At 38.5% G+C, this 24,289-nt stretch overlaps 1 protein-coding gene across 1 annotated transcript in view; it reads left to right on the forward strand.

Annotated features, from left to right (window-relative positions):
- LOC142341639 (lon protease homolog, mitochondrial-like) overlaps window positions 1-24,289 on the forward strand; it is a 128,947-nt gene that overhangs the window by 3,225 nt on the left and 101,433 nt on the right. Inside the window, exons 4-8 of the mRNA XM_075392748.1 lie at window positions 84-172; window positions 238-357; window positions 6,654-6,840; window positions 7,119-7,328; window positions 7,725-8,035. Of these exons, the coding sequence (XP_075248863.1) occupies window positions 84-172; window positions 238-357; window positions 6,654-6,840; window positions 7,119-7,328; window positions 7,725-8,035 (917 nt within the window). The remainder of the gene's footprint in view (window positions 1-83; window positions 173-237; window positions 358-6,653; window positions 6,841-7,118; window positions 7,329-7,724; window positions 8,036-24,289) is intronic.

The following is a 24,289-nucleotide window of genomic DNA, read 5'->3' on the forward strand; positions in this document are numbered from 1 at the left end:
ATTTTGACATTTGCAAATAACTAATGTTTGTGTGTAATTTTTGGATATCTCAATCCGTTTTTCAAATGCCTGTCAATGTTTAGGTTAATGAAGCTGGCTTGGTGTCTTTGATCAGACGAAAGCTGTCTCTGGGCTTTCCCTATGCAGCTGTATTCCTCAAAACGACTGACGAGTAAGCTCAACGTGTTTTTTTTATAAGCAAACTGATCTATTGAAGAACAACTTTCTGTCTTTCAGCTCGCAGTCAGAGCTAGTGTACAACTATGACGATATCTACAAAGTGGGAACGTTTGTCACAATAAACGCTATTCATGATTTTGGTGACAAACTTCATCTGGTGGTCGTTGGACATAGGAGGTTAGATTGCTCTTCAAATAACGATGGAAAAGTTCAACTGAATTCAAGTACACGTCAATCATCTGGATTGTCGATAGTCCCAATGTTGTGGGTCAATGGACGCAAATCGAAGACGCGCTTGTTTCAGTCCATTTGTCGATATCTTGATGAGCCAATTAAATAGGTCGCATTGTGAGATGAACCGCCGTTACCGTAAGCGAGAGCTGAAAGGAGCTATTATTGGGCTTCTCTTGTTAATTGCTCTCGAACGAAGTTTGAGGCAATTGTTATAAACCTTGTGCGTCAAACTTTCTGCTTGACAGTCTTTGCGCTTTTGTTCTAGAACATTCGTCTTGATTGACTTTTTCACGCTGAGTTCTTCATTTTTGAGTGATTATTAGTCGCACAGCGATAGCTGGGGCTCTTACTGGCCTTCTTTTGGTTTTCAATAGCCGCGAAGCGATAGCTGAGGCCATTATTGGCCTTCTCTTGGTTTTTTTTACAATTCAAACAATTTGAATTGTATTAGGGCGCTGTCTTTTTTTAAGATCTGTTCACACATATTCATAACTTTTGAAGTCAAACCGGAGTAGTAATGTTGGTCTCGCCGAAACAGGTAGTGGAGCGAAAAAGCACGTGGTTTTGCGGTGTGAAATTTTTTTATTTTAATTTTTAGGTAGAGTGAGAGAACGGTGTATGAGCAAAAATTCGCTTTCTCGCTAGTGGTTTTTTGTTCACCTGCGGTATCTTCGCTTTTACTGTTTTTTTATTTTGATAGGATTTTTTCTAAATGGTTTTTCCCGATTAAGTCGTAGTCTATTCCAGGTCTAGGTTTTGTTTAGTCAATGAAAAATCTTTAAATTGTAGGTCAGGACAAGACTTTTTGTAACGAAAATATGACGTCATAGTCAATTCAATTTTGCTGTTTGTTTATTCGTTCATGGATTTTTAACTGAATTGCGTGCGTGACGTCATTTTTTACTTACCTTACTCTCGAAAATGACTTTCTTACTCTGAAGTTGAGTTTTATTTACTTTAATTCAAAGAGATAAGGTGAAGTGAATGTTCGTCACTCTAATTCGAGGTTATTTGAGAGCAATTAAAAGAGGCATTATTAAGATATCCAGATTCTTGATCAAAATCTAACATCTCACCATTTAATAAAAAAGTTCACTTTTCGTTGCTTTTCTTTTTCTATCTTTTTGAGACTGCAGATCTACAAAGCTATTGCGGCTATTTTTTGGCAACCTGGCAGCTATGTTTTAAGTTGCTCTCATTCTGAAATGAAATGAAGATTAATTCTATTATAAAAGCGGATGTGAGCGAAACCTTATTAACCTGGCAGCTATGTTTCATTTGCTCTCATTCTGAAATAAAGTTAGTTCTATTATAAAAGCGGATGTGAGCGACAGTATCAACATTGTAGCTTAGTGGTTAAGACGTCAGGACGACAGCCTGTAGGTCCGGGGTTCGAACTACTTTAGGGTAGCTTTTTGTACCCATAAAACTTCCAAGGTAGGTCCACTGAACGAGGGATATTTTTGGTCAAGTGCGACTTTTTTTACTGGTTTTTGTTTTGAATTCTATCTAACCTGTTGAGCCAAAAGTGTTTATCTTAATTACATTAGGTAGTAATACTACGTTTGGAAGCATTTTTCACCATCAGAGAAATTATTAGATTTTTAGATTCAACTGTGAGCTGTTTCGTCATTTGCCGGTTGTAGACGCTTTCACGGTTTTGTATCTATGTGCAATTTGTTTTTGTATTAAGGAAGTTATTTTTTATTGGAGTCAGTTTATTTAATATTTGATTTTGATTTTGTTATTAATTTTGTTTTTAGTTTAAAAAAGATTGAATTCTGGTCTGATTTTTGACGTTGTTTGCGTATTTTTTAAAGCTTTCTGCGTAGTTTTCTATGCTTCTTCGAATACTTTTTTGGCTCAATATTTTATCGTCTGCCTATTTTTAACTGTTTCGTAGGCTATACTACTACAAGGGACATGTGAAAGTTTGAAAGGCCAGTTTCACTGAACTACTTGAATAAAATTGGTTTGTTAGTTTGTACGTTTTTGACCTTTCGGGGTGTTTTATTTTAAGTGGCGGCCAGTGATTGAGATAAGCGGTATTACAAATTTTCTCTTGAGCAAAATATGGGACCTCACAACTTTTGTATTAAGTTTCGAAATTATTTTCTTTAATCTTCTTTTTCGATTCAGTTTGGCTAGTTTTTAAAGATCTGCTCACTTTTTATGATTTTTTGGAATTTTTTGATGTTTTTTATGACTTTTTCTAATTAATTGTTTGGGTTCAAGTTAAGTGTTTGTCACGACTTGGTTTTCGGAAATTTTGGAAAATTCTTTTTCCATTATGCTCATTAAGCACTACCAGACGATTACTAGGCAACTGATCGTTTCTAAGTGCCGCTATTTACAGAAGTAAATTTGTTTCTTTTTTGTCCCTGTTTTAATTTGCCACTTCTTCTATGCGATAGACGTCAATTGAGTAGTCAGTGATAGAAATGATTAAAATGTGAGCACAGGTTCTCTAGACAGTACTTGATGGGGCGTCTCGACATTAATGAGAAACGTTTTCCATTACTTGTTTGCTGCTTTTCATTTTCTTCGTGTCCTTGTGTTTTGTTTTATGTATCATTTTGTATATCAGATATTCAGCAGAAAATTAGCTATTATGCTGCATACTGTGTCATGTTTTTTTGAAGTTGCAGTTAGAGCAGAATTTTTGCGAAACATTTTGCTTTTCTCGTTAAACTTTTCTGACAAATTTCAGCTGTGAGTTCGACCACCTCGAAACCGGAAGCAGAGCAAAACTTTTTTATTCGACAACTTTATTACGACCTATGTCACACTAGGCTTCTTCCAAGTTTTTATCCACGTGCGGCTTTTTCAGTGTTTCAAATTTTTAATATCTTTTTTGGGTCAAGTGGATTTTATTTTTATCTAGTACAATTAATTTTACGTTTGGGAACATATTTGATCATTTTAAACATATATTAGACTCGAGGATAAAATTCAGCTAATTTTGTCTTTTTGTGGTATCAGATGCTGTTTTTATTTTTTTTGAGGGATGAATGGCTCTGAAAATTTGTTGTGCTTGTAAATAGTGTTTGTAGTTATGCTGATTTTATTTTGTTTATGTAGCTAAATGTTGTTGCTTTTTTCAGAGGAAATTGATCAAACTAAATCATTTTTTGGATTTTTGTTCAACTTTTGAAGTTTTCTGCTCTTTGTTCGTTTCATGCTTTTCGGAAATTTTTGAAAATTTTGTTTTCGATATGCTCATTTAGCACTACTAGACTATTGCTCGGCAACTGATTGTTTCTAAATGCAGCTATTTACAGAAATAAATTTGTTTCTTTTTCGCCCAGTTTTAATTTGCCCCCTCTTTTATGTGATAGATGTCGTTTGAATAGTCAGTGATTAAAATGATTTATAAGATATCACATGCTCTTTAGACAGCAATTGATGGGAAGTTGCAACTTTAATGAGAGGCGTTTTCCATTACTTTTCCCCTTTTCTCGTGTTCTTATCCCTTTTTTATATCATATTGTATATCAGTTATTCAGCAGAAAGTTAGCTCTCACGAGTTTTATCGTGTCAAGTCTGGTTTGAAGTTGCAGCTAGAGAAGAACTTTCAGCAAAAGATCTTGCTTTTCTCATTTATTTTTTTTTCAGACAAATTTCAGCTGTGGGTTCGACCACCTCGAAACTGGAAGCAGAGCAAAAAATTGAGTCTTTTGGCACCATAATTTTTTAATTTATAATTTTAAATTGCGGGAGAAAACCCCAGATAATTAGTGCTTTGGAAGAAAATTTGAGTTGTTTTTTCGTTATTAGTTCTTTGTTCACGTGCGTAAATGTGACTTGTTGTTTTTTTCCAATGCTGTGATCGGATTTTTGAATGGTTTTTCCAGCCAATATTAAGCATTGCGAGGTCTAGTTTTCTGTTTGGTCAATAAGATTTGTTTGGATTGTATTTAGAACAAGTCCTCCTTTTTTCTTCGTCAGCTTTATTACGACCTATGTCACGCTCATTTCAAATCAGATTTTATTCATGCATGCAGTTTTCGACCGAGTTCCATGAGCGTTAGGAGAATTGAAGAATTGTTTACAATCAAATATGTTGGAGTGAATTTGAAACACGACGCGAAACACCGCACGTGCTAAAATTTGAAGTTTTTTTGATGGTGAAAAGATGACAGGGTTTTTTTGAGAGATCGAAAATTTTTTTAAGATACGGCTTTCTCAAGCAGTTTTTAATAGCCGCGAAGCGGCAGCGGCTATTATTGGGGATATCGAGTGTTTTTTTAATTCGTTGTCTCTATCGATGATTCTTACGACCTGACTTCTTGGAATTGAATTTTTGAATGACTTCAGTGCTTCTAGTGCTTTGCAGTTAAAATTTGTGTACGTGTTGTCATTTCTGCTTTTTTTCAATTGCGCGATTTACCTCACTCACAAAAATGACTTCTGAACTCACTTATGGAACTCTAAATTTTTTATGACTAGTTAAAGATCAATAGTGTGCATCTAAGTAGAGCCAAACTTATATGCCCTAATTCTTGAGTATTTGATTTCGAAACTCAATTTTTAAAAAGCTCTTTTAGGGCTTTTCCTTAAAGACCAGACCGTATGTTCATAAAATTGACATTCCGAATCTATCACAAAAAAGTCTAATGGTCTATTAAAGGACTGGTCGTCGATCTGTCGATCTTATTTCTTCAGTTGTTTCAATTCATGGAAGGCCACAAGCGTCTATCGCGCCTATTTTCCTGCAATCTGCCGGCTTTGTTCTTTGATTTCAACAGTTTTTTGCTAAATAATTGGGGGGACTAAGAAATATGCAACTTGGTTTAATTGCGTTTGGAAAAGTTGTAAATGAACTGCGTTTTATGCAAGATCGCTGGAAATTCTATAGATTTTTGGCCCTCAATTGTTTGGTTGTCTTACTTGAATTTTTTCCATAGAGGTCAATTGCTTGTAGGCATCATTAATTACCCTTTGATAGCAGTTTTGTGGGTTTAAAGCAGTTTTGAAAAATTTGACACAAAATAGAGAGTATGGAAAGTTTTTTTTTGGTTTTTGCAATTTATTTTATCTGTGTTTCATAATTAGGTAGAATTATTACCGTTTTGGGCTTGTCTATCTCTGTGTGAGCAATTTGATGTTCTCAATTGCCTTAGAAACAGATTTTTTTACTTCATATTTGTATAATGTAAAAATTTAATTAAATTTTTTGTACCTTTTTCGTTTATATATGTTAGGCTTATTTTCAACTTTTATTTTGAATTAAGAAGGTTTTTCACATTTTTTAAAGCTTTCTATTGACTGTTAGTTTTTTTTCAAAAGGCGGTTATTGGCAAACAGGACCCTTCGAAGTGTTTGCGGAGTTCTTCTGGCTTTGTTTATTTTAAGATTTGTTAACATGTTTTCATGGTTTTTGAAGTGAAATCGGAAAAGTGATTTTGGTCACACCAGAATATGAAGTGGAGCGAGTTGTTTTGTGGCATGCATTTTTGTGACTCCAACTTCAAAGTTCATAGAGAAAACGATGTTTGAACAAATTTTTGCTTTCTCGATTGTGATTTTTTGTTTACATGCGGAAATTTGACTTCGATGTGGTTTTTTAAATTTTTTATAATCATTTTTTTCTATGTGGTTTTCTCAATCCATGTATTGTCCATTCTAGGTCTAGTTTTTTGTTTATTCAATGAAAAGTCTTTGAATTGTGTCAGGACTTGTCCTGCTATGTATTTTAAATCGTATTTTTGCTTACTTTAATGGGGAAGTCCAAGTCATTTAAGGATATCTTAACTTTAATCGAAGTTTATATCAGGCCAGTTCACATTACATCGCCTTAATTCATTGAAAGTAATAATAATAACTAGAAAAGTTGATTTCTCGAAAGGTTCTCCTAGGTCTCCACCGGTATTTTGAGAGTACAAGTCGACAAAGATATAGCAGCTAAGTAATAATAATTAATAATAGTTTTTGATAATAAATGATAGTTTTTCAGTTCACGTCTTTCTCGGGCAAAGACATTGTCGATAGTTATAAAACGCATATTTTGTGGCCTTTTCATGTAAAGTTTAGTTATGCAACGTGGTTCAGCCCTGAGAAAGGAATTTTTATGGAGTTTTTAATTACATTAAGTTAGTGAGAAAAATTTGAAGCAATAGTTTCAGTAATTTCTGCAGGTAGTTTTTCGTTTAATTGTAAATCTGTGTGAGTTTGTGTCACTTTATTCCAATCCAAATATTTTTTGGAGCATCGTTGATTGAACAGTAAGTGCTTTTAAGGATCTTTTTGAGCGAATTGGTCCCTGTGACAGCAGATGTCGAGGAGTCCAAAGACACGACGAGTGAGGTATCTCTGGGTGGGTTTACTGAAGAGTTGCACACCTCTGCTGATACTCCTCAATTGTATCTGACGTGCAATACTGAGAACATTCAACATCTTCCTTTCGAGACTACGCAGGAAGTCAAGGTATGTTATTTTTGATAATCCACTGATTGGTAGTCCTTTGAATGAACAATATCAGTTCGATAAAGCGCTCATTTTAAACGTAATAGTGGCTACATTTTTGGCTGACATCACCCAATTCACTGAAGTTCAAAACTTGGTCACGAGGAGAGTTTTCTTGAAAATGAAATTATGCATACAATGATCCGAACGAATGAGCTGAAATGTCACAGATGTTAATAGCATCCATAAAAGTAAATAGCTTGACAGTATCCGTCGTGGTAATGAAACTTTATACATAGGCTCTGACGCAAGAACTAGTGAAGACAATTCGGGAGACAGTGAACATCAATCCACTGTACAGGGAAACGTTGTCCAGGATCATGATGATGGCAGGACCCTCTTCCAGCCAGGGAGGGGTGTTCGACAACCCAGTGGCCATCGCTGATTTAGCAGCTGCTCTCACCACTGCCAGTAGTAGTGAATTGCAGCAGGTGTTGCAGGAGCGAGATGTAAGGAAATTTAAAAATAGAACTTTTAGGCTCGCACCTGGAACCCACTATTTTAACACTTCTGTCGAAGTATAAATTAATTCAACGCGTTAATTCAACCGAACTGAGATTAATCGATGAAAATGCCGAGGAAAAAACGTGATTATTAATGCATTTGCTCGAATTTGGCCAATTCTTCCCTTCTCTACCGTGAACAAAGTCTTTGTTTCTCATCAATTTGCGTGAACAAACTAGCAAGCTTTTTAACGTTTATCTGTCGAGCCCGATAAAGCTGTTGCAGTTAGCATGGATTATAAGGGCGCTAAAATTTAATCCAAAGATGGTTGGTTGTTTTCGACCCCCGGGGAAATTTCGACGAGTCTTTTTGTTTGGTAGTTCATTATTGTTTTGCCTCAGGTTCTGAAACGACTCTACCTCTCCATGGAACTTGTGAAGAAGGAGCTAGAGTTAAGTCACCTTCAACAGAAGATTGGGAAGGAAGTGGAAGACAAAGTGAAGACCCTCAACCGAAAGTACATGCTGCAGGAACAGCTCAAAATCATCAAGAGGGAACTGGGACTGGAAAAGGATGACAAGGACTCAGTTGTCGAGAAATTCAGAGAAAAGATTTCCAGTTCTGATCTTGTCATTCCTCAATCAGTACAGACAGTGATTGACGAGGAACTGGCTAAATTGTCATACTTGGATCAACAGTCGTCCGAGTTCAAGTTGGTAACTTGAATGAATTTCTGTGTATCTGTATATAATAGCCGCCGTCAGCCTCTCAGCGGCTATTATTTAGGCGCTCTCCTTTTTTACGACTCGAAGAGTATTGATTTTCTTAAGGTTCTTTTTGCCCGAAGTACTATTTGTTCAGGCGGCGTTGTGATCTAACAGTGAAAAGGAGTAAAATTGCCGTGTCAACTAACTTTTTCTGAGCGAGAGAAGTTTTTATAGCTGCGAAGCTGTAAGCTGAGCGAAGCTATATTGCGGTGCCCTTGGTTTTTTTGTTTCGTCGTCTGACGCTTTTTTCGTTTTACACTTGTTCACACAGCAAAGCTGAAAAAGTCAAATTTTCTGAATAACTTCTTCCTCTCACTAACGGCATTTGCGCGCGTGACGTTATTTCTCACTCGCAAAAGTTTTTAGGTTATTTGCGTGATTAGATTTTGATCATACGTGAGTAGTAAAAAGAACTGACTAGAGGAACAACGGGGGGGGGGGGGACGGACACTTTTTGCAACGCGATATTAATACATGTAGAATAGGTCAATGACCTAAAAGGAAGAAATGATTCATTACCAAAATTGTCCCCTTGTTTTTTTTCGCCGAAATGCAATTTTTGAAAAAAAATTTTTTGTCCCCTCATATAAGGGGGGACAAAAACTTGGAAAAAAAAATGGTAAAGAAATTTTTGTTGATTTTGAACGTTTAAAATATCAAGCAGGAGGTAGTTTTGATCCACCGACCTCTGGGTTATGGGCCCAGCGCGCTTCCACTGCGCCATCCTGCTACATACATACATACACACATACACACACACATACCTACATACATACATACATACATTACATACAATACACACATTACAAACATTACATACATTACATACATTACACACATTACACACATTACATACTTTACATACATTACATACATTACATACATTACATACATTACATACATTACATAAATTACATACATTACATACATTACATACATACATACATACATACATACATACATACATACATACATTCATACATACATACATACATACATACATACATACATACATACATACATACTTACACATTGATAAAAAAACCCAGAGTTGTACTAGAATACAAGTTTTCACTTAAGTATGTACACAATTATGGTCATAATCACTTATGTCCATAAATGCATACATAAATTGATAAAAACAACAGTAAAACAACTAACCTGTTAGTAGATATATAAAATCATTAATGATATATTACGTGGAGAGAAGAGTCATCGGATCATGCCCAAACATGTTCAGAGTCACGACACTTTCCAAAAAAAATTGACCAATCGCAGTGCTGGATTTCTTATTCGAGTTAACAAGCAATCAGAATTGAGAGATTTATAAACAAAAATTCAAAACGCACACGTTTAGTAAACAGTAAATAATGAACACAATAGGAACAAAAGACATCAAGCTCATTCATGAAAAAGTTTTATCACTGAGAGGTAACATAAATTATACGCACATATCTTATCGACAGTTATATTTCGTAGCTGCTTGTTCTTTATTAGATCCAGAAGTTGACGGAGAAATAGCACTTAAATTTAGACCCTATGGTGGTTTCATTGGAATTGATAATTCAAGGCTAGATCCTTTACTGAAACGAAGCAAAATGTTACGACTTTATGCTGCATTGCATGACGCCGCTGGATTTATAAAAGATTGCAGAAACAAAGGCCCGGGATATGTTTACGCTTTCCGTTACTCACCAGTAAACAATGGTCTTTTTGGACACTTGACAGGAATATTATTCATTCTATCAGTGAAAATTTTTCATTCACATTTATTTCGTGAATTGGAATGCTAGAAAATTTTGGCAGCAAAACCGCAAATATAATTGTCCTCGATCTCGAAGGTTTCAAACTCAAGTCACTTGGATTCATTATAAAAGAACTCAGTTTGTGTTCCAGTTACAACGATACAATATTTTTCAAACCCCCACTTAAATTCACCGAATTACCCGCACACGATAGACAAACTGTTATTTGGTTGACCAACAACCTACACGGTCTTGATTGGGACGAAGGTGATATACCTTACTGTGATTTGAAAACAATCTGTCTGAGTTTCAGTTTCCGATTCACCCGGAAAAATTTTTTTGCCAAAGGTATTGAAAAGTGTGCTCTCCTCACTAAGCTTTTACAAAAAAACTGTTTATAATCTGGAGGATCTAAATTGTCCCCGAATCTCAGATATAATATCAGAAGCACAAGTATCCCCCTGTTATCTTCATTCAAATTTTCGTTCAACAAACAATCAATTATCAAATCACTGCGCGGAACGTAAAGCAAGAATATTTTCACAGTGGACACAAAGTGATGCACAGAGAAGACACGGTAACTTTAACAACCTATCTGTCAGACAACTTGAAGATATTTACTTGCTTGACCCCACTTGACGATCAACCTATAGTAATATTCAACAGAGTTCAGGATCCCTCTCCACCAATACAGAATAATTTCTCAAGTGATCAACAGAACCGAGCGAACTATCTCAACAATAAGCCAAACACTGCACAACAACCTCGTTACACTTCGCTTTATAGCACAGCAGCAAAACGTTATTTTGCAACTATTACTCTTTCCCCCGACGAGCTAGACAGCTTCAGAGCTTTCCTTCCCGTGATAGATAATTTCTATCACTTCCAATTGTACGTAAAAAATAAGCAGAGAGCTCGAGAACATCGGAATCAGTTCAATTATGGCTATGATCAAAACAAACCAGAAGCCTATGGAGTCCCCCAAAGAGCAGCGAATCCCACGTTGGAAGCAATGGGCGGACAAAAAAGTTCCTCAATTTAGATTGAAAAAAGCACCACCAGAACGTGAGCTAACACTTAATGAGATGCCGAATGAGTTGCGGTTATATGTCTTGGAGCACCCCGAAGTTGAAAAAGTCTTCAATCAACCATCGTTCAATGAAAATGACTCATCAACTGTTTGTTATAAACTAGAGATAAAAAGTCATATTAAAGATTTCAATTTGTTTGAGTTCTGGTACATGAAACAGTTGCCCAGTGAATAATTCGAAAATTTAACATTTTATATCATTCTTGTTTCAATTCAGTTTTCAATTAATTTTCTCCAATGAATCAAAGAGACGAGGCTGACGCCGGTATCAGTAATTTAGTCTTCGATGTAAACAACAAGGAGAGGCCCCCATGGGGTTGTTGTTCAAATTCAACAGTGCCAAGGTCCGAAGTAATATTTTTTGTTCAAGTTAGTATCATTGTGTTAATGATCATTCTGTGCTTCTCTATGCTCTTTCTACTATCAGAAAGCTGTGAAGAGAAATCAATTTGGATTGCTCTCTTATCAAGTCTAGTTGGTTACATATTACCTAATCCCAAACTATGAACAAAGTTATTCTTACACATGACAGGGTATTCATGTCAATTGTAGGACCAAGTGGTTGTGGTAAAACAGAACTCTTGTTTCGAATGCTAAAAGGTTCGAACTTTTATCCCCGCTTTGAAAAAATTTATTATTTTTACAAAGAGTTCCAACCACTTTTCAAAGATATGCAACGAGTTATACCAGGGATCGAGTTTCTGAAATACTCAGGCCTTGATATAACAAAAAACCTATCTCATTGTCTGCTTATCTATGACGATTCATGTGAAGAAATCTTCAACGATAAAGAATTTGTAAAAATAGCTACCTCAGGACGTCATCGCAAATTACATGTTATATACGTCAAGCATAATTTGTTCCATCAAAGCAAATGGTCCAGAACCATTGATCTGAACACAACACACATAATATTATTCAAATCGCTTCGTGACATTCAACAAATTGAATATCTTGGAAAACAGTTGAATTGTCTCCAATTGATAAAAGAAGCATACAAACTAGCAACTACGGAGCCCTTTGGACATTTGATGATTGATGTCGACCCAAAAACCAGCCAGGTTTTACGTTTTTCATCGCAACTTATTGGACCGGATTCTTCTATTTTTTACATTTCGTCCCCTGAAGCAGTCATTACAGCAATTACAAATGAAAAAGAAACATTTGCTTATGCTCAATCAATGGGCAAATAACAGGAATCAGAACACAGCTCAAATAAAAACTTTACATCAGGGCGATTTCATTTGGTTTTTGAGTGGCTGTGTGATGAACGTACTCTCTGGAGTTGTACCAATTAATAAAGTAGAATTAAAAAAATTCGAGAAACCACTACGTAAACTTGCAGACAGGCGAGTTGAAAAAAGTGAGAGAAACAAAATTTTTCGATCAGATTCTGGAATCCGTCTAATTAAACTCATTGCCTTACCTTGTATTGTGTTTCTGGAGCAAAATGCACACTGAAGAGTTTGTGCTAATTCCTCGCCAAATGTATGCGAATGAGCAACCCCAAATAACTCAACTTCTCAACAATATAAATGTCCGAGACAAAGCAAAACAAATATCCTTGTTGCAGAGAAGCAAGTTTTCACCAGCAACCTCTACCCCGCAACAAGACACGCAACAGCAGACAGATAATATTTTGGAGACTGTCAAAGATGAATTGAATGAGACTACAGATGAGAAAATTCCTCGCCTGAAATCCTCGCCTGAAAATTCCTCGACTGAAGTTTCACCTGAAATCAAGGAGAGAGTTTTGAGAGATATTAAACACCTTGACAGAAAAAAATTTGAAAAAGCGAGCATAATATTGGAAAAAATAGAAGAGTCAGAATCGCTATCGTTGGATCAAACATCAAGACTAATGGTTAATAATCCAGGCACGGGAATTCTTGTCGCAGATTTTCTTTACGATCTACAACAAACAACCTCTAAGCTTTCACTTGAACATTACAAAGTCCTGACCTTTCTAGATATCAGTTCACAATTAACTTGCCATACATACGCAAAAAAATTTCTTGCCTTATCACTAAACGAAAAGTTACAGTTATTTGAGGATGAACCCGAAAACGAAGAATCAGGAGTCTCGAGAACAGAAGAATCAAAGGCTTCTGGCGACGATGAAGGAAGCTTTGAAGATGCAAAAGACGAAATCCAAACGTCTAGCTCGTGGGAAAATTATTTCCTCTCACGTTAAACAATTAAACCAATTATACACAAAAGGTGGTGCAGCTTTTGGTAGCATTGCTAATTTGAGGAAAGCGAGCGGTTTACCAAGATCAAAAGTTGTTCAATACCTTCAGTCGAAAGCCCCATACACAAAATACAAACAATTCAGAAAAACTTTTCCGAGACTGAAAGTTGTTGCATACCGAATAAACGAAATCTGGTCTGTCGATGTGGCGTATATGGATAAAGTTGCGCAACACAACAATGGAGTCAAGTATTTACTGGTGGCTGTTGATGTTTTATCGCGATACCTACGAGTGCAACCAATTAAAGCTTTATATGCAAAAGATGCTGTTGAAGCGTTCAAAAAAATGATAAAGCAGAAAAAACCAGAAAGGGTTTGGACAGACATGGGATCCGAGTTTAAAGGTGAATTCAAAACGTTTTGTGAAAAGAAGGAGATTCATTTATATACAACCGAAAACGAAACCAAGTCGGCATTTGCTGAGAGGAATATTCGATCGCTCAAAAATATCATTCACAAATACTTGGAGGAAAATTGGACTTGGACTTATATTAAGGAATTGCCCCAGTTTGTAAATACTATAAACAGTCGTGTTAATCGTGTTACCCAACTTGTACCTAATAAAACTTTCAAAAAACATGAACCGTTTCTAATATCCCTAGCAATTAGCACAAAAAAATTTAAGCCGAAATACGAAGAAGGAGACCTGGTTCGGATTGCAAAGCCAGACGAAATATTTAGGAAAGGTTATAAACAAAATTATACAGACGAAGTCTTCACTGTATTGGATGACATAAGGTTGCCACCCTCAGTCCACCCACATACAACCTTATAGATGCAAACAACGTTATAATTGAAGGCAAATTTTATGAACCAGAATTAGTCCAAGTGAACGTCCTTCCTTTCGAAGACAAAACATGAGTAGTATTCAAAGAATTTACAATTGATTTGATATCAAATGCATCAATGGGAATTTTTACCAATAATACCATGGCCAAGTTTCGCAACCAATTAGCCCAACCATTACAGTTAGATGGAGATTGGCAAGTTGCCCTTGCTTCAATATCATTTCCATCAAACATCAACAATGTAAATTCAGCTGAAATAGTTGCGTACGTTAATTCTGGCGCTGAACTTGATGCTTCAAATAACCGCACCGGACAACTTCGAAGAATTCGCAAAGGTATATACAACAGTTCAGAAGAGCTTCTGGAAGAAATTTTTCGAATCGCTCAATTGAAACAGTTTGACTATGATTTTGACACTGTAACACGAAAGTTAGTTTTGAAATTTGGGCCTAACGAAGGTTTGCCATTTGAGAACGAAGAGGTCCCCAGTATTCTTGGTTTTAAAGGAACAAGAGATATTTCGAATCATGGTTTTATTCATATTGGTTACAAGTCGGAAAGTGTGGGCAACTCTTTGAACAGACATGTTGGAGATTTTCCAGTTGATATCACTTGCGGATCACAGTTAATTTTTGTTTACATTGATATAATTGAACATCAAAACGTTGGTGACGTGAGAGCTCCGGTAATAAAAATCATTGAGTCTGAAAGACGTTTGAGAAACGGTAGCATAAACACAGTGACACCCATACACCACAAGTCCTACACAAATTTAGATTACAAGCCAATATTATCAAACAATATCCAGAACATTCAGGTAGAGTTGAGAAACGAAACTGGAAAACTAATTCCTTTTACTGGAACCGGAAAAGTTATAGCCAGTTTAAAGTTTCAAAAAATTATTTAATACTACAGCAGTCAAGCATCTCAATCAATGCCGCATTTTTCCGGACACTACAGACAAAGAGGCAGCGGTTTTGGAGCCCTTGCTGCAGGTATTGGACGAGTTGCTCTGCCATTAGCACGCAAATTTCTCTGGCCTGCAGCAAAAAAGATTGGTCGTGATTTATTGGTTCAAGGAGCACCGGAGTTAGTAGAAGTTGCAACCAAAAGAAAGTCAGCAAAACAAGCACTGAAAAGTACAGTTGCCAAAACAGCTCGCAAACAAATAGGTGGATCTCTTCAATCACGTATTGCATCAGGCCGTAAAATAATTAGACGAAAAAGACGACAATACACGAGACCCAACCAAAAACAAAAAATCCAAACCAGAAGAATCATTTCTCGAAAACGCCGTCCGAAAAGGAGTCGTCTGGATTTTTTCTCGCGAGTGAAAAATGCGAACTAATATTGTAATACCATCTGAAGCCACTCAGTTCTTTAGACTTATTTGAAAAACCACCTTTTCTGGTAACATTTGACCAATCATTCGAGCAAAAAACAGGACCGCTTTATTCGCCTTCGGGAACATCATTGGAATTTGAAGTTGTTGGTGATCGCAACAATTTTATTGACTTGCAAAAAATTTACCTGGAGATCAAGTGTCGAATACTTCAAATAGATGGAACGGATTTGCGCTACACAGCTGGTGACGCTAATGCCAGTGATCTTCCATATTTTGCTAATAATATCCTTCATTCACTTTTCGCCGACTGTACTGTTTCTGCAAATGGTATCAAAATTTCAACAGCTAATGGACACTATGCACACAAAAGTTTCATAGAAACTGAATTCTCTCATGGGACAGACGCAAAGAAAACCTGGCTGAAATGTCAGGGTTACGATTATGAAGAAAACCCCGGCACTATTCCAGCAGCAATATCAGATATAAGGAAAAGAACAGTGCGACAATCCGCACGCATAACATTATATGGAAAGTTGGCGGTTGATTTCTTTTCATGTGAGAAACATTTGGTTAGTGGAGTTACGTTACGCATTTCAATGAGAAGATCTCAAGATGACTTTGCTGTCATCAGCGAAGAGGCAGCGAAACACTACAAGGTTAAAATAGATGAGGCTAATTTATTTATCAGGAAGATGACGGTGTCAGATAATGTTGTAGGTGCAATTGAGAAGACATTATTGAAAACTCCGGCAATTTACCGATACAATGAAGTAATTACCAAAACATTCTTGGCTACAACAGGCCAACAAAGCTGGAAACATGAGGATATTTTCACTAAAGAGCCAATCAGAAGAGTCATTGTTGCATTATGCGTTGGTACAGCATTCATCGGTACCAACACCGCTAAACCATTTCATTATCAAAAATTTGGTTTAAGAGAGATCACCATTTATCGAAATGGTTTTGCAACGGCTGGAACTCCAATGTCAACAACTGATAACAAGAGGTTGTACTACAATTCAATGAGTGCATTAGCTTATGTAGAAAATGGCCATGGAATACCTCTGAGTGAGTTCGCAAACCATTATATAATGGTATTTGATCTGACCAGCACTCAAGAGGCAACTCATGACTTTATTCATCCAGAGCTCACAAATTCATCATTGTCTGTCGAACTCAATTTCGATGCAGCGTTAGCTCATAACGTTGAAATTTTTTTTCTTGGAGAAAAAGCATCTACTATCTACATTGACTCGGCAAGAAACGCGTCTAAAAACGCTCTTCACGTGATCACATACTAATGGACGAAGACCAAATTCATCATCAATTGAAAAAGTGTAAACATCTCAAATTCAAATTTAGAGGGGTTTATGCTGCTGATAATTATCCTCTGAACTTGCAGACCAACACATTTATTATTGTTAATGCATCACGATCCAACTCTATTGGAACCCACTGGGTAGTGCTAGCTAAACGATATGCATACCCAATAATATACTTTGCAGATCCATTGGCTCTACCCTTGACTACCTACAAGGATATTTTCAACCGTTTACAACAGTGTAAAGACTTGGAGATAATGATGGATATCATGGAACATAGAAGAGACATTCGGTCTCCATTGCAATCCTCAGACTCCCAGCTTTGTGGTTTATTTTGCATATATATTGTTCATTATTTTTATAGTGAGAAATTTCCATTTATACCTGATGTAAATGAATTAGAGTTGCTAGCTTTTGTAAAACATATGAAGTAAAATTTAATTTTCAAACAACAACACATTTTGAATATCAATTTTTACAAAATTGAAAGGTTATGCAAGAGTTTGCACAAAACTCCCGTGGCCACTAAGCAGAATATCCATAATCTGATAAAGAGTTGAGGAGTGTTCACCTAGCATAAGCTGACAAAATCGTTTAATAGTTACATCAGGGACTGTAGAAGAACGTTTGCTGGCCGTCAAAGTACTAATAGAATTTGCAGCTGCCTCACTCAAGGGTGCTGGAAGTTGTTTCTGGTTCTTGGTGACTGAAGAAGAAGTTGATTTTGAAAGGTATTCAACAGCAACATGTAGTCGTGAAATTTTTGTACCACGTTTGACAAAGTCTTTTTGCGTAGGCTGAATAAGCAATTTGAAACAGTTAACGAGACACGGTATCACCGCAGGTACATAAAGAGAATCAAATATATTATCATCCTGCGAACCCAATTCATACATAACATGATAATGATTGGAGCCAAAAGTACAACCTTCGATAACTGTTGCAGATGAATGATAACCATATGCGTAATTTTCAATTGTTGTGTTTTCACGTTTTGGTTCCGTCTCACAAATATTATACTTGAAACGTTTTTGGAATTTCTTGAAATATTCAGGACTGTTTTCATACATTGCCTCAACCATAACGAACAAAAAAGAAAATGCTAATGAACTAACTATGAATGCATAAACAATGACAGGAAGCAAATTCAAAGGGTATAATAGAAACTATTCCGAATCCTCATTGACTGTTACGGATGTTTTTGGTATCTTCTTTTGGCGCTGAGTCGATATTTTGCTGGCACGTTTTGCTGGACGCTTCGAGTCAGCAGTTGAATCCGGTTTTAGAAGTGAGTCGATCAAGTCAACCGGTTGATCAAGCATTTGATCAAGTTTTTCTATGTTTTGACCGAAACTCTCGCGCCGATAGTGTAATTTTTTGATTGAAATCCCAATCGACTTGTTCACTATCACGTTTGTTACCGAGTAAACTAAATGAACAATCTATTTAAAGCGCTATTTAAATAAAAGAGCAGCGAGAAATCTATGCGCTATCCAGCGAGAAAGTTTATTACGTAATCTCTTAACCATATAAGCCTTATATCCGTTCTTTTATACGTAGAGAGCTCAGAAAAAGTTCGTTAAACATAATTTTCGTTGAGCCTACTAATATACTGAATCGATTGCGCTCTTTTTAGGCTTAATATTTTTATGTTTCGAAAACGTATCGGTGACCAATCTGAGTCGAAAATCGACTCAGACAAATACCTGCTAAAAAAGATCAAGCTGGATTTGCCGGGCCATGGAGAGGGGCTTTTTGGCCTTTATACGTTGTTGAATGCAGTTATCGATCTCGATCAATTTAAATTAACGATTGTGTGTTTTCGCACCTTTATTTCTGGTGCCGCGAAGCAATTCGACTTCGAAAGGCACAGCTCGTGATGAATGCAACAGCAGTGGAGCATACTAGTCATACATCAGTTTCCCCTTTTACAGTTGTCACCAATACCTGTATTTGCTGTAGAGTTCCCTCTAACAACTGTAGTGTAGAATTGCTGTTATAAAGCAACACAGAACACAATTTCCAGACAGAATAAGAACTCCTGAACAATAACTAGTCTACCATCTTGTTGTTTTACCTTAATTCGACTCCGTTTACGACTGACCGTCCCCCTGATACCCACAAGACGTAGTTCATATCTCGACAATATGAATGAAAACAAAACAATGGATATAATTTGGGCAACAAACAGAGGCACTATTGCACCAAGCTGTTTTCAAAACGACCACAGCAGATCAGAATGACAGAATGAAACCAATGCCTGATGATCAGATAGAGCAGCGCCGGATTAAATGGCCGATAAGTGAAAACTGGACAAAACCAGCTGCTTTCCAATCAACAAACCCATCTAAGAAGAAGATGATGACAATCTCAGTTGACCACTCTGAAAAAAAACTGTAAGACAACTGAACTCACTCCTTTTTTCTGATGCTCTAAATTGGTTATAGAATCCGGCAAATCTAGGTAACCCCCCAGAACCCATTTCCTATCCCATATAACAAATTTTTTTTGAGTTCACCGGTCACCGATAACCCACCCTCATATATTTTTTACCTTGAAAAAACATCGAATTTGAAAATTTTTGGTCAAAATTTTGGAATTGACCAAATCGGGCTAAATAATAGTTATTGGAACGGGTAAAGTCTTATACGAAATAAAATCAAGCGAAGCAAGAAAAAAGTTTGAAAAAATTGACCAGATTTGAAAAAAATTGGGAAAAAATCTATCCGATCATTCTAGCATAGTTATATAGTAGTTAGATAGATTAAAACGTTGTAAAAACAAGTTTGGTCAAGTTCTTCAAACTTCACAAAAAAGATCAGGTAACTGATTTTTTTTCACAAAAGGCGCTCATTCTTGGAAATTCGTTAACAAATTGTGCATTTAACATCAAGGTTCGGAGTTTGAGCAAAGCTCAAATCAATTATGTTGTAAAAACATTACATGGTTTTCATATTAGCTGCAAGTTCACTTCATCACGCCATAAAAACTGCGCCTCAAGTAACACAAAATCGTTACAAACGTAACGTTTACGCATTACCGGGTTTAAGTTTCAACCCTAACGCTTTGAAAGTCCGAAAAACAGCGCTGTTCCAGTTGAGTCATTTCTTTCATGATAAGAAGCGCCTAGTTATATGGCATGATGTAGTGAACAATTCGCTTTCACGTCATCGAAGCAACAACAATAAGCCTTTAACACCTTCACAGCTTATTGCAGTGCTTGAAAACTATCAGGAGCGCATAGAAGCTATTGTGTATTGCCCCAGAGAGGGAACTCCTGATATTTCTGATCAGCTCAAGCGTAGTACTCTAGTTACCATACACTTAGTGAAAGACATTGTGTCTAGACGTAAACAGAAAGATCTTAGTTTACTCAAAGAGTACAGAGCATTACACCAAAGGCCTGCGCTTGAGCTGAAAACACTGACCATAGTCTTAACTCATAAGAACAACCTCCGGTCCTTGATAACACGGTCCCGACCGAAAAAACTTTCCAAGCGCCGTCGAAAAACGCTCCGCAACCGCCATGCGTACGAGGAGGCGGAACTTACTCAAGCCTTTAATAACCTAAATGTCTCTTAGTCTTGCGTTGTTGCGCGGGTTAGTTTGTGGTTGATTCCTTCCAATAGCGCTTTACTAAACGTTTCGCTCTCCCCATTTTGAGTTATTCACTACCGTCCGTTTTCCGCAGGTTATCTGTTTTCATTTTCCGTTTCCGTCCTCTTTGTTTCCGTGTCTTCTTGTTTCTTTCTATTCCCCGTTTATTTGTTGTATGATGTAGTATGTTGAGTTTGCTGTAGTAAAATTTCTCTCTGCTAGTATGCTGGTTTGTTGTGTAGTCTCATCCCTTGCTAGGGTGTGACTTAAGTTCATTCTGGAGTTACGGCTGGTTCGTTTCGTGACTTTCACCACACTGGTTTGCTAGCAATTTGTTGTAGCTTTATTACTTTTTGTAGTATGTACTTTTGTTGTCTGGGTAGGGTGGTTTGCTAGGGTGTGACTTAAGTTTGTTCTGGAGTTACGGCTAGTAAAGTTCCTGACCTTTTCGACTTTTGGTTACACTACACTGTTGCCGTAAATTGTTTCATGTTTAATGTTTTGATGCCGTTGTTAAAGCCCCATAATGATTTGTGCTAGTGTACCTGGCAGTAGCTCGTCTCCTTCTTTCTAGGGTGTGACTTAAGTTTATTCTGGAGTTACGGCTAGCTTGTTTGGTTGAGTTATTGCTGTGGTCTGTTAGCATCGATCTTCCCGCCTCCTCGCTTGTGGTTTCCGCCCCGCCCGTGCCGTTTTCCCGTTTCGTCGCGCGCCATCCGCCCGACGTTTCCGCCCCGCCCGTGCCGTTTTCCCGTTTCGTCGCGCGCCATCCGCCCGACGTTTCCGCCCCGCCCGTGCCGTTTTCCCGTTTCGTCGCGCGCCATCCGCCCAACGTTTCCGCCCCGCCCGTGCCGTTTTCCCGTTTCGTCGCGCGCCACCAGCCCGACGTTTCCGCCCCGCCCGTGCCGTTTTCCCGTTTCGTCGCGCGCCATCCGCCCGACGTTTCCGCCCCGCCCGTGCCGTTTTCCCGTTTCGTCGCGCGCCATCCGCCCGACGTTTCCGCCCCGCCCGTGCCGTTTTCCCGTTTCGTCGCGCGCAACCAGCCCGACGTTTCCGCCCCGCCCGCGCCGTTTTCCCGCTTCGTCGCGCGCCATTCGCCCGACGCTCCCGTTTGTCCGTCCGGTTTCCCGTTGCGTCGTGCGTTATTCGTTCGGCGTCTCCGTCCCGTCTCCCGTTCTGCCCGTTTTCGCGCTTCCTGCGCACCGTTCTTTCTTTCTCTCGCCGGGTACTATTGTACTCGACGAACATCTTTGCTCTTTGGCGGTTTGCTGGGCAAACCGTCACACTAGGGTTCGGTATAACCCATTTGTGTTGTGCTGTTGCATGTCTGTGTACTTTATAATAGCACTAAATTAAACTTGTGGTTCCTGTTTTTCTTAAGATCATGACAACTTTGCAGGACAAATTCAACAAACTTTATAGTGCAAGAGCAAAATTAGAGGCTGAACTTAATAACATCTATGGGGAAATTAACAATGCTGTTGATAAGCAAGACAGGAAAGTTAAGATCGAACGTCTGATTGTGAAGTGCAAAGATGCTTTTACTAGAGTGGTTGATAAGAATGAAGAGCTCTTTGATCTGGCACAGAAGACTGAAGATCCAGACGCTGCCTGTAAGAACCTTGAGAAATGGTTAGAGACTGTAACAAAGAAAACTGACGAGTTCATTGCTGCTGCTCGAGGGTATATCAATTCGGTCCAAGACAAAGAGAAGGCAGAGATGTATACCTCTCACCACTCAAGATCAGGTTCGCATATGACTTCCTCAAAAAGATCAAGTCAGCGTCAACGAGAATTAGAATTATCAAGACTAAAAAGGGAGGAACTTGAGAAACAACATGAGGCAAAGCTTCGCATTGCTAGACAACGTCTTGAAATTGAAAAACAAACGAAATTGCTGGAATTAGAAATTGAGCAGCTTGAGGAGGATCATCGCAAGGAAGTAGCTGCTGCAGCCCTTGAGGAAATTGAGTTGATGACAAAATCAGCAACAGACGGGTCTGATACAAGCGAAATGAGTGGGCTCTTTACCGAAAGAAGTTCAGTTAAGAGCAAGAAACTTGTTCAAGATTGGGTTAATTCGTCACCGGCCGGGAACATGGCAGATGTTGCAAACGAACCGAGTTTGCACTTTTCTGGTTCCATCGCCCAATCCAACCAAGCAATTGTCCAACGACCTTCTTCAGCAAAACTTCCAAAGTCACACTCTAATCTCAATACTCATGGTCAAGTTGAGGCTAACATCAACCTCCCTGTCCATGAGCCGCAAGAACCAAGTACTAGAACCAATGTAACCAACGATGCACATGTTGCAAATAACATCATGCAAGAGCAACGACATCCTCAATATACGCCTCCACCACCACCAATAAACTTTGGTATGCCTACTCAACTAAACGCCCCAAACACAGCCCGACAACTGTCTCAAGCAACAATGCACTTCGATGGTTTACAGTTAGATCATCAATTCCCTCGCAGGGCGAGCATGCCGGGACAGTTGAATTTAACCAGCCCTCGGCATTCACCTCCTTTGAATGCACTCGCTAATGCTCCGCTAGCACTTAATCCGCAACAGGCACACATAAATGTACCAGCCCCTCCACCCCCCGTTCCAAACCCCGCACCACCGCATTTTCCGTTAATCCCACCAGCATTCCGATTTCCTCCTTCCCCGCCACAAGCACTCCCACTACAAGCCACTAACCCCGTGGCGAATAATATCAATCTGTTACCCCATTCTCCGCCTGCACCATTCATTTCCTCCGCAATTAATTTCGTACCTCAATTAATTCATCCACCACCTCCACAAAAGAGTTTTCAGCCCCAAAATTTTGTACCCATAACCCACGCACCTCCTGCTCCTCCAGATCCAAATGTCTGGCGTTTTCCGGCAGCAGTCCCAGCTAATGAAGTACCACTTGAACGTACATCTGCAAATTTATACACCGTACAACCGGCCCCGCTAATCAACCCTCATATATCTATATCGCATCGCTCCCCTCATGTACAAGCAGCAGCAGGCGCTCAAAATTACGTAACATCAGACTTCATGCAAGCGAATCCATTTAGTTCTTCCGCAGGTACCGCCCCCACCTTTGTCACTCCGATCATTCCGCCAACGCATGGAGCTACCGTTCCGAACCCGTTGTGTTGGGGTGGCCCGCCGCATCCCACACCTTCGGCTCCTTCTTTGGACTCTGCGGATTTGATAAAGCAGTTGGCGGACGCAATTACTTGTAAGAAGAACGATCCACTGCCCGAGTGGAAGTTGGCACAATACAATGGTGATCCCCTGCAGTGGCACGAATGGTTCGGGCAATTTAAAAGCGCCATAGACGCACAGTCCTTGACTGATGACGTCAAGTTAACATACTTAAAAACCCTTGTAACTGGAAAAGCTAAAACCGCCATCGCTGAGTTCGCATACTGCGGTGTAATGTATAAGGACGCACTTAAGACACTCGAACGTAAATTTGGGCCAACCACAGGCAGTAGTCAGTGCACACTTAGAAAAACTCAGCTCTTTTCCACCACTAAAGATGCACAATAGTGATAACATCATAAACTATTCTGCAACAATTTCAAGTCTTGTTGGGGTCTTTAAATCACTTTCATATGACGCAGACCTTAAGAGCGCCTCACTTCTCAACACGGCTGTGCAAAAATTGCCGCCCAATCTGAAAGAGTCTTGGTCACTCTTCACCGTGAAAAAACATTGGGTTAAGCCAACACTCCTTGACTTCAACGATTGGTTGAAGGAGAAAGCCGAGGCACATGATTTAATGAAACAAACTTCGTCGAAAGCAAGAACTGAGGATAACACCAACTCAGTAGTAAAGACCAAAGTTGCCTCAAGAACTTTTGCTGCTAATACACAAACTAAGGGCACTCAGAGACCAGCCTCAACATCGGCAACGCCTGCAACCCCTCGCTGCATTGTGTGTAAAGGTATCCACCGCATCTGGGAGTGTAGGGTATTTAAAGAAAAGTCTCCCACTCAACGAGCAAAGGTAGTGGCGGAAGCAAAACTGTGTTTCTCATGTTTGAGAGAAAAGCACATG

This window comes from Convolutriloba macropyga, chromosome 6, assembly GCF_964194025.1.
Source record: "Convolutriloba macropyga chromosome 6, txConMacr16.3, whole genome shotgun sequence".
Taxonomy (NCBI): domain Eukaryota; kingdom Metazoa; phylum Xenacoelomorpha; order Acoela; family Convolutidae; genus Convolutriloba; species Convolutriloba macropyga.